The sequence below is a fragment of the Eretmochelys imbricata genome, chromosome 6, assembly GCF_965152235.1.
Source record: "Eretmochelys imbricata isolate rEreImb1 chromosome 6, rEreImb1.hap1, whole genome shotgun sequence".
In the NCBI taxonomy this organism is placed as follows: Eukaryota; Metazoa; Chordata; order Testudines; family Cheloniidae; genus Eretmochelys; species Eretmochelys imbricata.
The window spans coordinates 109,173,461-109,187,741 of NC_135577.1; the positions used below are offsets into that span (position 1 = coordinate 109,173,461).

Consider the following 14,281-nt stretch of genomic DNA (forward strand, 5'->3'; position numbering starts at 1 on the left):
AGTTTTTATGTACATAATTCTACATTTGTAAGTTCAACTTTCATGATAAAAAGATTGCACTACAGTACTTGTATTAGGTGAATTGAAAAATACTATTTCTTTTGCTTTTTACAATACAAATATTTGTAATACAAATAAATATAAAGTGAGCACTGTATACTTTGTATTCTGTGTTGTAATTGAAATCAATATATTTGAAAATGTATAGAAGATCCAAAAAATGTTAAACAAATGGTATTCTATTATTGTTTAACAGTGCGACTAATTGCGATTAATTTTTTTGATAGTTTGTCAGCCCCATTGACTACCTAAAAGGAGAAAATGGACCTGCATTTGCTTCAGCTCATAAAATTTGTGGGTGCAGAAATACAGGCTATGTAAAAATTTGGTCCTTGGGTTCTTGTTTCTAGTCCTCTGATTCCTCTCTCTCTTTACATTTATAGTTATATAGTGATCTGATATTTAATGACCTTTGCTAAGGAAAGTAGGGGTAAGGAGTGTGCAGTATTGTATGTGTATTTTTCATGCTTCAGTAGTCAAAATTGCAAAAGTCACTATGGTTCAAGTGACCAAATAATGAGAGACCTAATGATCTCCTCCCTTACCTGCCTTTTAATAATCATGATTAGAGTTGACATCACTAAAATCTGTTAACTTTCCAAATGTACAGTCTCATAATGCCTTAATAACTTTAGTGCTGGTAATATATTCTCAGCCTAATCACAGGGGTATCACATGCAAATATGAACAGTGATGTAGTTATCTATCTTGTGCAGTGCAAGAGCATATTTTGTTTCTTGGTAGAGAACTACAAATGTAATTATTTATAAATATCCAAACATGTCTTCAGTGTTATCAGTCATCTTGAACTCCACACATCTGTTAACATTTTAGTTGTGTCCACTTTTAATATTGTTTTCCATTCTTTCACTAGAAATCTCAATTAAAAAACTATTAGTTTTTTTTACTATCGTGCCATAATTATACAGGACACCGTGCAAAAGCAGCGCTGTGACAGAACAACTAGGTTTCCTGAGCACATACATTTCTGCAGTACAATAGCAAAATATATGACATTTAAACATATGACATTTCTTTACTGAATGAATTCTCTCTATAGATGAGACAATAATGAATGCATGTACTCCCATTAAAACACAGCTTTTAGTTTTTAAAATTAAAATAATACTGGCATGTGTGTTAATGATGATTGAAAATCCTTAGCATAACTTTAACAGACCTAAATTGTATACGTTTTATTTACGTAATTTTTTTACTTCTGCCCTTCCATTTCCTCTGTGCACATGATTATTCTGTCTAGTAACTCTACAGATGTCACTGACTCCAAAAGTTCTTGATTCACATGAGAGCAAGGCTGAATCCTTTGATCTGCTGATGGAGCAGCAGAAGTCAGCACGTTTTGAATCTGGACAAACTTCACCAGAAGTTCACAAGACACCCTGTTTGGCCCTGCCAATTTCTAAAAGTCCTAGTCAGACCTTCATGCCATTTCCTAGATCTCCTAGTTTTATAAGCCCCATGAAATCCCCGAGTCAGTACTTTCAGATCTGTTATTAATTCATGCTTCTGTTCTCAGACATATTTCTTATAAGACCCCCAACTACAGTATTTCTAGTGTTTTCTCCTATAAATGTTTACTTTCTATCAGCAAAGTTCAGTTTTGTAGCTTCTTTCCTGTACATCATTTTTCTTTCTATAATGTGTTGTCAGTTTGTCATTTCTGTTTCAATGTTTAGCTATGCTTTAAACACTTAACTGTTTTTGCATGTACGTCAGCATGATTCTTTTTACTATTTGTTTGTGTTTATACGTGATGTACCTTTCACATTATGTATCAAGTGCAAAGTACATTTTTACACTGAGATGCAAAGAATGCAACGAAGTGTTTAAGTATTTTTAGATGCTGATGCTCAGAACTTGTAAATATCCATCAAAAACTAAATAAAAGAATTTTAAGTGGCATTCCTGCGTTAATCGTAATTTTTACTTTGGTGTTTTTCCTCAGTTCTGGTATAAAAAGGAAATATGTACATATGGTATTGATTTTCCCTGAAAGTAATGGTTTGGTCTTAATCTTTTCATTTCTATAGTTCTTTGTTGCATTGTCTGGTTGAAGAGTTTGCTTCTAGTCTCAAAATATTTAGACCAAAAGGGGACTTTATACCCTTAGTTTGATAACCCCTATCTAGTGTTAGTTTGTGACTAAAACTAAAACAAAAGCTACATAATAATACTTCCTATAATAGAAGTTTGAAACGCCATGTTATGCAAAAATATTATTCACTGAGATGATAGGTGGGAGCAGTTGGAGGAGAAATCTTTGCTGATGTGTTTATGTGTAACTCTCTGAACATTTCTGACCCTTTTTGTAGAAGAAGGATATGTAAAAATGTTTCTGCGTGGACGTCCTGTTACCATGTACATGCCCAAAGATCAAGTGGAATCTTACAATTTGGAAGCAAAAGTAGAACTACCAGCCAAGAGGCTTAAACTGGAATGGGTGTATCCTTTTTATGCTAGAGCATTACTGGTAACTACTAATTTCTTAGCAATTGTCTTAAAATTTTGTTATAAAAATTATTTAGCAAAATTGAGGTCTTTATGTTGAATTATTTTCTTTAATGAACTATTAGGCCACATTCACTTTTCAATAGGTGATAATTTCTTGAGGCTGCTGCTCCAGATTTTATGCAAAATAGTCAAGCAGCTCGAGGATGGTTTCACTTAAATGTTGCCTGAAGGTTATGTTTAAAACATGTTAACTATCACAAATTAAAATTAGGCATATTGCAAGAATTTAGTGAACTGTAATTACTAATTATAGTGTACATAAAACAAGTTTGCTTCTTTTCTGATACACATCAGTACTTTATTACGCTATATATATATTTTTAAATTGCATCCTTGTCTTTTTTAAGAGGTGCTATAATTGCAGTACACGGATAACAAAAGGGGTCTTATAGAACATTCTTGTACATGACAAATTCTCTTCACTGTAGTTAGAAATAAAGATTTTTTTTTTAAATGGAGCCTAAAGTTAGACTCAGAAATCCACATTTAGAAGCTAGTCACCTATTATCAAGTTTTGTTGTAAGTGTCATGATAGAAGTGAGACTTGAGCTGGGATTTGATGGAGGATAATGTGATCACTTTACACATTTTTATTGGGTGCTCCTTCTTAGCATAAGGGCAAGCATTGGAGAATGCATGAAGATACTTGCTAGAAAATTTGACAGATGGGCAATGAAGGCTGCATTGGCATAGACCCCAGCCTCCACTCCCTCTACTCCGCCAACAATGTTTCAGTATCTTATACAAAATGATAGTTGTGATGGGGATAGGCCATGACTTCAGTGTGAGTATTCCCATGCTTTGTTTTTTAAAGTGTGATATCTATAGTATAACCTATTAGAAAGCTAAAGTTTTCAATCCATGGAAATATCTCAAAGGTTAACAGCCTCAAGCCAGTGCTGGGTAGTTGGAAGGTTAGAAGGTAGAGGAGGAAACATATTTCCAAAGAATACCATGCTGAATTTTCCTTTCAGACTTTTTTTCCTTTGGATGTAGTCACTGGAACTGTTTCCAGGCTTAGAAGTTAAACTCATGTCTAAGTCTTTGCAGAATACGGGCACAAAGATGTTACTATTTTTTATTGCTATTTGTATTACCATAACACTTAGGAGCCCTAGGTATGGACTAGGACACCATTGTGCTAGATGTTGTACAAACACAGAACAAGACAATGGTCCATGCCCCAAAGAGATTACAACCTAAGTATGATGATAATGGAGTCTCACGTCAGTGTCAATATACAAGGATTCAGCAAACATTATAGGTGAACATGTATATGTGAGGTCAGACCAATGAGAGAAATGCAAAAATGGTTACATGTGGGACGGGCAAGGTTGTCCATGACCATTGCAGGCAGTTGTATCCTTGCTTTGTGGTGTTCACGTTTTTCACATAAGGTGTTAATCCGCCTTGCTTCAAAGCAGTTAATGGCAACATGACAAATATTCAGCCATCTTGCTCAGTTATGGGATCAACATGACATGTTTTCAAGTTTGACTTCAGTGTGTCTGTATATTGTTTGTAGTGGCCTCCAGGAAAAGAAGCGTATTGCTTTAGATGACCATAAAGTATGGCCTTTGGTAGTTTCAATTTGGCCATACAAATGAGATGCTCCGACCAATGCAGCTGAGCTTTTATGAGCATGCTTTGAATGCCAGACATCCAAAAACAATTAAGGATATCAGTATTGGGAATCTTGTCCTACCATTTGATTCTGCAAACAGACTGAAGACAGCACATATGGAACTGATCAAATTTCCTAATGTGCCAGTGATATGTTGTCCAAGTCTCAAAACCATATAGAAGCATTGTAAGCATGACTCTCCAATAGACGTTTAGCTTAGTGCTTATTTTGATGTCCCTATTGTTTCATAGGTGATGTGTGAGCATTCCACATGCAGAACTGGCCTTGGCTATGTGATGGGTAATTTTGTCATCAGTTATGGCATTCTGTGACAGCATACTCTCTATATAGCAAAACTTCTCTATTGTATCAGGAGGAGTGTTGTTGATCTTAATAAGTGATAGACAAATGTATCACTGGACACAGGTTGGGTACATTACTTCAGTTTTCTTTCAGCTGATTTTGAAACCAAAGTGATTGACTGCCCTAGCAAAGTGATCTCATATAAATTGAATGTCATCAACAGAGTCAGCAACCAGTACAGTCATCAGCAAATGAAATCTTAATGAGTTAACCCGCCACTTTTGTGTGAACACAGAAGCATTGCAGATTGCACAACTTCCCATCAGTACAGAACTGGATAAATACTCTTCTGTCAATGTCATGAAATGCATCCATAAGCATAGCCAAAAAACGTTGTTTAGTGCCATTGATGACTGGAAAGAGGTCCAGTATCTCACCATTTTCCACCACTCTGGCCATCATCCCATCATGGAAGGACCGAATGACAAATTTTGCAGGGAATCCAGATATAAACAAAAATTTCCAGAGTCCCTCATGATTTAGAGTCCAGAGTTTTAACTAATTTGGTAAACACTGTATAAAGACCACAGTTTTTCTCCCGGCACTCTTCCTGAAGCTGACGGGCTGTGAAGATCATGTCTGTAGTAGCCCATCCAGACCACAATCCACATTGGGACTCGGAAAAGTTGATTTCCACAAGATAGGCGGTAAGTCTTCAGTATGACCCAGGCAAGAATTTTCCCAGCAACAGAGTAGGGAAATATCATAATGATTATCAGTTTGCCATATCACCCTAATATTTATAGAGGTGGACAATGCTGGCATCCTTAAAATCCTGTGGCACCTACTCCTGCTTCCAAATAATGTGGAAGAGCCATGTGAGGTGCCTTCCAGTGTGGTAGCCACCCTGCTTATAGATATCTGCTAGCATGCCATCCAGTCTGAGTGCTTTGCTTTGTGACATCTGCTTGATTGCTGTTGTGTTCTCAGAAGGTGGGAGCTTGTATGAGTTCTCCTTTTAATGGATGTTGTGGAAGAGCATTAGTTGCGTCCTTGGAAATTTTGAAAGGATGATTAAGAAGTGAGCTGAAATGTTCTCTCCGTTGAGCATGTATTTCTTTTTTCTCAGTTGAGTCAATTGCTGTCCAGTGTGCATACAGGGGTTATCTTGTGCACCAGGGGCTACCACACCGCATGCAGGGTCAGATAAGTATAAAACAAAAAATAACAGATGGATACAGACAGGGAGAGCAAGGAAACAGTATGAGAGTATTGGTCAGCGTGATAGACAGTGGTCTCAGCACATCAGAGGCCTAACCAGTCTCAAGACTTTTGTTTGCCTCTTGGCAAAGGAAAGTTTTAAGGAGGACAGTGAGGTAGCTTTGCAGATGTTTATGGGGTGCTCTTTCCAATCAGGAGGAGCAGCAGCACAGGAGAAAGCACAAAGGTGCTTGTTTAAAATTTACCAAGTGGACAATGGAAGCTGGCATTGTAAGAACCTGCAGGGTTGGGATTCTGGGGGTTGTGGTCTGCTGACACCCCCACATCACCACAGGAGGCTTAGACTGTGCTCCCCTGGGAGGACCCTGTGAGGCTAGGCTCATCAGCAAGTATTGTCCAGCAGGACCTGAGTCGCAGCTCCTCACAGCCTGCTGACTGGCTGGCACCAGTACAAAAGCCAGGAAGCTATGACAGGGAGTTGTCTGAGCAACAGCACAGTCTCCCTGCCTGTCTCTGCTTCAGACCCCGCATGTAAGAGCCCAGATTCTGACTCTGCCTGTCTCCTTATGCCTGACTCTCTTGGTTTCCCCTCTGGCCTTCTGGTACCTGACCCAGCCTGACTCCTGCTCTGACCACTAGGTCTGACCGCCCATGTCCCTGTCATGACAGGCATTCTCTGATTGGAGGTGGGAATCAACATCTCAATAGGTAGGGTGGGGAATAGGCCTTCAAGGTAAAATGAAGACAACTAGCGTATGTTTAATGCTTCTGCCATGTGGTGTAGGCAGCAACAAGGGCTGGGATCAATACCTAAGGGCTCCTCTTAACAATACAAAACAGAAACAGCTTGAGCCACCACCCAGTAATCTTGAAAAATTAAATACCACTTCTGGGTGTCTTCAGAGACGGCATTTCTCCTCTCACAGGCACTGAATCTATGTATAACAAAATAAAACTTATTAAAAGAAGAAAACCCAGCATTAATTTGGGAAAACACTGCAACAATGACTTGAATGTACACAACCAATGAGTAAAACACCTGGCCCACAGTATCTTGGGCAATGTCCTTTTTCTCGGTTTCCCACCTTGCAGCATGAAAGTCCAAGGGAGGAATGTCTTTTTAACATGCCACTCCCCTTTTTCCTCTGCTGTGTTCCACTCAGTTTGATGTCCAAGGTTAGCAACATCCCCAGAGTCTGGGGATGTGTTTGGGTGAGTCACCTTCCGCCTCTGAGGGGAGAGGATGGTTGAGTGATGCCTCTGCATCTGCCCATCTGTGTCTCTGCAGTCTCTGCCGCTGTTTATCTCTGTCAATGTCTCTGCATGTCACTGCTGCTGCTGACAGCTGCCATCATCACTGCTGCCTGTACCTGCAATGCTGTGTTCTGAGGTTCCACCACTTAGTTCCTTTCTCAGTGATTTCAGCTCTGTAGTGATTTCACTGGATAGTGGGGAACCTCTCTGCTGCTGCCCCTTCTGCATTGTCTTTTCACCTCAACACTGTCTCTGTACCAGGTCTAAGGTTCCGCTCCCTTAGATCAGCTTATCAGTGAGCTCAGTTCCAGTAATCACTGAGAAAGAACCAGGACCTTCAAAGTCAGTCTAGTCAGCTCTGTCTTTTCAAACACTTGAGGGAGGAGGGTCAAATGGTTTCGAGGACACTTTAAACAGGGTCCACACCACCAGGTAGGAACATCTGTCCCTACCCCCTCTGACTCTTACTTGGATACGGCATCACAACCGTACACTTAGTGAGTGAGGTTAACATTAGGGTGACCCCGTTAATTAGGGCAGGTTAATTACAGCCCTTCTGCCCCTTTACTCATACAATGAGGAGAACATTTCATTTCCCCTGCATTCAATACTAAAGTGAATTTTAACCCCAAATAGGCAAAACTGATCATTTTGTCAATGTAGGTCTGACTGCTGATACCCTAGGTAGAAAAAGTGTGTCTATGCAAACAGTCTGCTCCTGAGCTCTTTTCCCCCCCAGTTTATCACTAGATGTCAGGGGAGAGCTCATTCTGACCCTGCTTACATATGTTCGATGCAATAAAGAAGCAGGAGCCAGTGGAGAGATGTGAAGAGAGGGGTGATATGGTCAAGTAATAGGCTAGGAGATCCTTGCATCAGCATAGTGACTGGATACGATCAGGGCAAGATTGCATTTGTCAAGGCCAGAGAGAAGGATGTTGCAGTGATCTAGATACAAGATGATGAGAACCTGGACGAGAACGATTGCCTTGTCGGTAGTTAGGAAAGGCTGTATCTTAGAGATATTATGCAGAAAGAATTGGCAAGCTTTAGACGTAGCCTGGATGCAAGGACCTAGAGAAAGATCTGAGTCAAAGATGACACCCAGATTATGGGCCTGAATGACAGGGAGAATGGTGATGGAGGTAGGGTTTGTGGGAGACTAAGAGCACTGTTTTAGCCAGGTTGAACTTGATCTGACAACTAGACATCCATGAGGAGATATCAGAGAGACAGGCCAAGATTTTGGTTTGGACAGAAGGAAACAGGTCTGGAGTAAAGAGGTAGATCTGTGAGCTGTCATCATAGAGATGGGAGTTGAATTTGTGTTTGCAGATTGTAGGTGAGATTATCCAGAAAGGGAGAACAAAAGTGAACCAAATATAAAGTTCTGTAGAGCCCTACACAAAACTGGAGGGAGAATGAGGTGGATCCTCTGGAGGACATGCTGAAGGAGGGATTAAAGAGGAGGAGGAGGAAGACTAGGAAAGGACAGAGTTACAGAAGCCAAGGGGAGGACAAGATTTCACAAAGAAGAGGATGGTCAACTGTGTCAAAAGCAACGGACAGGTCAAATAGGACGAGGATGGAGTACTAGTTCTGACCTTAGGCTAGGAAAAGATCATTAGAGACTTTGGCAAGAGTTGATTCAGTGGAATGCAAGGGGCGGAAGCCAGACTGAAGAGGGTTTAGGATGGAACTGGTGGAGAGGACCTTCAGACAATGACTCAGAACAGCTTATTCTTATCTTAGAGATAACTGGAAGGAGTGGCAGTAGTAGAAGAAGCAGGGGTGGGGTTTTTTTAAGATTGGAGAGACTAAAACATGTGTGTATTGTGAACCAGAGGAAAGTGAGAGGTGAAGGAGAAGAGATGAGGAGGGTGAGAATGGGCATGAGGGAGCTCAGTTGATGGGATGCGGTCACTGTGGCAAGTAGCTGGGTTAGAGGAGGAGAGCAGATGAGGAAGCATCTGCAATTGTGATGGGAGAGAGTTGTAAGAGGGGAGGGGAGTAGATCACTTTGAATTTTGTTCAGTTTTGTCTTGGAAGAAATCCGGTAAGCTATGTGGAGAAAGAAGTAGAGGCAGGAGGAGGGTTTGAGGAGTGACTGAAAGGTGTCAAAAAGGCAGCTGGGATTGAGGACCTGAGATTCAATTAAGTTAGCAAAAAGTTGTTTAACTAGGAAGATGGCAGAACTGAAAGAGGAGAAAACAAATTTGTAGGGGAGGAAGTCACCTTGTTCCTGAGATTTCTGCAGCGCGAGAACAGGAGCAAAGGAAGCAGGTGTTGGGGGTGAGCCAGGACTAGGGGTTGGCAGGTTCGACCTTGTGATGAAAGAGTGGGACAAAAGAGTCAAGGGTGGAGGAGAGTGAAATATGGAGAGAATTAACAGCCATATAAATGAAAGAAAGTGAAGAGAGGGCTGAGAGCAGACGAGAAGTCACAATGATGGATTGGAAGTTATGTAAATGCCAAGTGACAGGGCATGAGGGAGGGGGCTAATGGGTTATCTAAAAGAGACCAGGTGATGGTCAGAGGGGGGGAATTCAGCAACAGAGAAAGAGAGAGTGGTGCCCCTTTTTAATGAGATTTGAGCCATGGTGCAGATCAAATGAAGGCATGTGGGTGAGGTAACACGCAGCTAAGGGGTTGGATGGGTCATCAACATGGAAGTTGAAGTCACAGAGGACGAGGGTGGGAGACTGTGAGGAGAAGAAAAGAGGCAGCAAGGAGCTGAAATCAGAGAAGGCTGATGGGGAGGAGTTGGGTGGATGGTAAATGACAACATGAAGGGGTATGGAAAATTGGCTGCGGTGCTGCTCAAAAGAGAAGAGAGTGGGAAGTGGGGGGAGGAAAAAGGGTATTTTTTTCCAAATAGATAATTATTTTATATATAATAGTTTATTTACATGGAGGAAATCCTTGAGTAAATAAGTTATATGCCATACTACTACTTAACTTCATGACTTTCAAACCCTCCGACTTCTAACCTCTATGGGCTTGACTCTACAATGTATTGAAGTCTAAGGAAGTTTTGATATTGACTTCATTGGGAACAGGATCGGACTTTATACAGACAAATAGGAAGACTGAGCCAATAAAGTGGTGTCCTGTAATCCAATGATAAAGTTTTCATAAAAATAGGAAGTTTTTAGTTTTCCTCTTAATTACCAATAAGTTATCCTTAAGAGAGACAATTGCTATTTTCATTCACGCATGCTTCTTTATTACTGAACAGTTAGGTGTCCGGTGGCCCTTAAAGACTAACAGATTTATTTGGGCATAAGCTTTCGTGGGTAAGGGATATTTTACCCATGAAAGCTTGTGCCCAAATAAATCTGTTAGTCTTTAAGGTGACACCGGACTCCTCATTGTTTTTGTGGATACAGACTAACATGGCTACCTCTCTGATACTTGTACAGTTAGGGTATCTCAAAAAACTTAACAGAGTGTTGGTTGAAACTTTCAAATCTAGTAGCCTAAAATTGGGTTCCTGAATACATATTTAGGTGCTCAAATACAAATGGCTGTATTTTCAGAAATGCTGAGCAATGACTCACTAGTCCTGTTGAAGTCAGTGGGAGGCGCAAGAGTTCAGCACCTTTGAAAAGTCAGGAAACCTTTATTTAATTGCCTAATTTTAGGCACCCAGGTTTGAAAATTTTGGCCTCACTTTCTGCATCATATCCACTCATGACTGAACAGCAGGGTCAAACCATCCTTGCCCATAATGAATGGAGGACAAAATATGTATTCATTTCTATATTATTTTTTTATTAAAAATCACTTCTAAACCACAGTAGATTTATACTGCACTCTATAAACATTATCTCTGCCTCAAAAAGCTTACAATCTAATTGTATGTACTAAAAGCCCTGGGGAAAAATAAAGCATTGTGTTTTATTAATATTGTATGTCAGTGGTTGTCAACCTTTTCCATAACACAACCCCTTTCTTCCATACTAGATGAACTGGGAATATCCTCCCATTTAGTCAGGACCTAGGTGAGACCACACTCTCCCATATTAGCAGGGTCGCCATTTCCCAGATGCCTGTTTATTACATACTTGAGTAAGACAACTTAATTTGGCCAAATTGTGATCTCATTTACACAGGTTTAAACCTGTATTAACTCCAGTTATTTCACTGGACTTAGTTTGGTTTATCACTGGTGTGACTGGCATCAGGATCTGGCCCATTGCCTTTTCAATACTGTACCCGTTAATTGAAATGTATGATGCAATCCTTTACCATCCAGATGGATATGAAACTGTAAATGACGAGGATAATGAATCAATCACCCTGAACAAAGGATAAGGCAATCAATTCTAATATGATGCAGAGAGTGGTACTGGATAACCTACTAGAGTTCTCTTCCAGCCCAAATGATTCTTTCATAGAATCATAGAATATCAGGGTTGGAAGGGACCTCAGGAGGTCATCTAATCCAACCCCCTGCTCAAAGCAGGACCAATCCCCAACTAAATCATCCCAGCCAGGGCTTTGTCAAGCCTGACCTTAAAAATATCTAAGGAAGGAGATTCTACCACCTCCCTTGGTAACGCATTCCAGTGTTTCACCACCCTCCTAGTGAAAAAGGTTTTCCTACTATCCAACCTAAACCTCCCTCACTGCAACTTAAGACCATTACTCCTTGTTCTGTCATCAGCTACCACTGAGAACAGTCTAGATCCATCCTCTTTGGAACCCCCTTTCAGGTAGTTGAAAGCAGCTATCAAATCCCCCCTCATTCTTCTCTTCCGCAGACTAAACAATCCCAGTTCCCTCAGCCTCTCCTCATAAGTCATGCTTTCCAGCCCCTAATCATTTTTGTTGCCCTCCGCTGGACTCTTTCCAATTTTTCCACATCCTTCTTGTAGTGTGGGGCCCAAAACTGTACTCCAGATGAGGCCTCACCAACGTTGAATAGAGGGGAACGATCACGTCCCTCGATCTGCTGGCAATGCCCCTACATATACATCCCAAAATGCCATTGGCCTTCTTGGCAACAAGGGCACACTGTTGACTCATATCCAGCTTCTCGTCCACTGTAACCCCTAGGTCCTTTTCTGCAGAACTGCTGCCTAGCCATTCGGTCCCTAGTCTGTAGCGGTGCATGGGATTCTTCTGTCCTAGATGCAGGACTCTGCACTTGTCCTTGTTGAACCTCATCAGATTTCTTTTGGCCCAATCCTCTAATTTGTCTAGGTCCCTCTGTATCCTATCCATACCCTCCAGCGTATCTACCACTCCTCCCAGTTTAGTGAGGAATATAACCAATCAATTTAAATAATAAGTGCACTTGAAACAAAGCAGGTAGTTTGCACAAATGTCAAAGGATAGTAAAAACACCAGGAATTGCCATGAAAGTATATTGCCTGCACTGCAAGTTTTCAGGGATTTGGTATATTTTCACTGTACAGAAGGGGCTACAATATGTTATTTTCCATGTGTCAGTCTCTTAATTCATAAGAAGTAGTGTTATTTCTTCTTAACAAGAATGCTAGCTATGGGTATAGGGGTCGGGACTGTCGCAGTAACCTATACCTACTTCCAACGGGTGAAACTGTGTATTTCATTGCATCAGTAGTTGTGTTATACAATGTTGAAGAACAACTTCAGAGACATTACACTGGTCACAATGATGATGTGAAGTGGTAAGTCTCCAAAACATTCTTATTTTTTATAGAAATGGGGTTCTGGGAAATGCTAATGTTGCCTTTAAAAAAAATTAATTAATGTTCTTTCCTCTCTGAAAAGAGAATTCTCGTAATTTAACCTCTAAATCTTCATGTGTTAGGTGTTTGTTATCTAAGAGCCTGCCTATTCTCTTGCCTCATCTGATAACTCTGCATTTCCTTCCAGAAGATCTACTTCTATAAACATTAGTTTATAGAAGTCCATCTATCACCATAGTATTTATGTGCTTTTTATTCTAGGTCTGAACAAAGTGCTGGCACAGAGTGGTTATAAAGTGCAGTTTCAGTTTCCTATGTTTGGTTCCCATAACTAGTCTCTCTTTACATACTTAGAGAAGGCGGAAAATCTAGATGTTTGAGTTTGGTGTTAGACCTGCTTACCTTCAGGTTCTGTGGTCTATTTGTCTATATTCCCCTCCCTTATGTCTTTGTTGTTAAGATAATTTGGTCATGACCTTTGTTTATTCTTAAGGCTCCTCTTGGCATTTATACAGTCATGCTGAAAAGTGTTTCTAGCTTTCTTTATCTACATTTCTCTAGGTTAAGCATTATGAAACACCTGTTTGCATCTATAAGATGCTAACAATAGTACTGATAATGGAATCTGGTTGCAACCTTAACTATGTAGGGCCATGAACATGCTCCATAAAATGAATTCATCGCATAGCCTCGTGGTTTTACTGTGAGATTTTAACTTGGATTTTGATTAACTGTTCCATCTCATCTGTCTTTTTCAAACTCTCCTGCTCCTTTGATTTTTTCAAAGCATTCAGGGTTTTAGAGAGTGGGTAATATTCTGTATTGAAAGTAGAGTGAATTCCTTATGCCCTAGCTGTCAAAGTTCATTTTGCTTGGCATTCTGCCTCCAGGACTAAATGAGAAGCAGCTGCAATGAAAGAAGAATTAAATTATTTGCAGTATTGCTTGCTCTCGTCTTAAACAATACATTGACAATTTTCTCTTGGGTACAGTGGTAATTGCTGAGTACATTTTGTTTATCTGAACAGCTGATTCTATGGGTCAAATGGTTTAATTTCTTAGTTCTGGAATTCTATTTCTGAGACTTACATTCACTGACCTAAAATTTGTTCCCTTGTAGAATTTTGAAGCGGATAACAATAGTATTTTTCCAGAGCAAGGGGAAGGATAATCAAAGCCTAAACTCGATAAAAAGAACTGAGTAGTACTGTACTACTGTACTGTATATTAAGATACTGGAAGGGCACAAACAAATCACTCCCTGGTTCTAGTGTCTGAGTTGTAGTGACAGAAGAGTTTGGGGAATAAAAAGTCATGAAAGTAGTTTTGTCTCTATTTTGGGGATACATTTTTTAGATGATACATTCCTATTATGCATTTATATAACTGAAGTAATAAAACTAACTCCATAGACTCTTGTTTTAGTCTGCATGGAATTTGGTATTTGTATGTTACAATATATCATCAATGCTTTAAACATGAAAGTTGACAACTTTTTCTTTTCCAGCCTAGCTGTCCATCCTGACCGGATCACCATAGCAACAGGTCAGGTTGCAGGTACCTCTAAGGATGGAAAAGTGAGCAAACCTTTTGTTTACAGTAACATATT

General features: G+C 40.1%; 1 protein-coding gene across 2 annotated transcripts in view; it reads left to right on the plus strand.

The window, feature by feature from the left end:
- EML1 (EMAP like 1) overlaps window positions 1-14,281 on the plus strand; it is a 138,575-nt gene that overhangs the window by 85,249 nt on the left and 39,045 nt on the right. For both annotated transcript variants that reach the window (XM_077820475.1, XM_077820476.1), the window contains 3 exons: window positions 2,394-2,523; window positions 12,502-12,651; window positions 14,180-14,249. In XM_077820475.1, coding sequence (XP_077676601.1) covers window positions 2,394-2,523; window positions 12,502-12,651; window positions 14,180-14,249 — 350 coding nt within the window. The remainder of the gene's footprint in view (window positions 1-2,393; window positions 2,524-12,501; window positions 12,652-14,179; window positions 14,250-14,281) is intronic.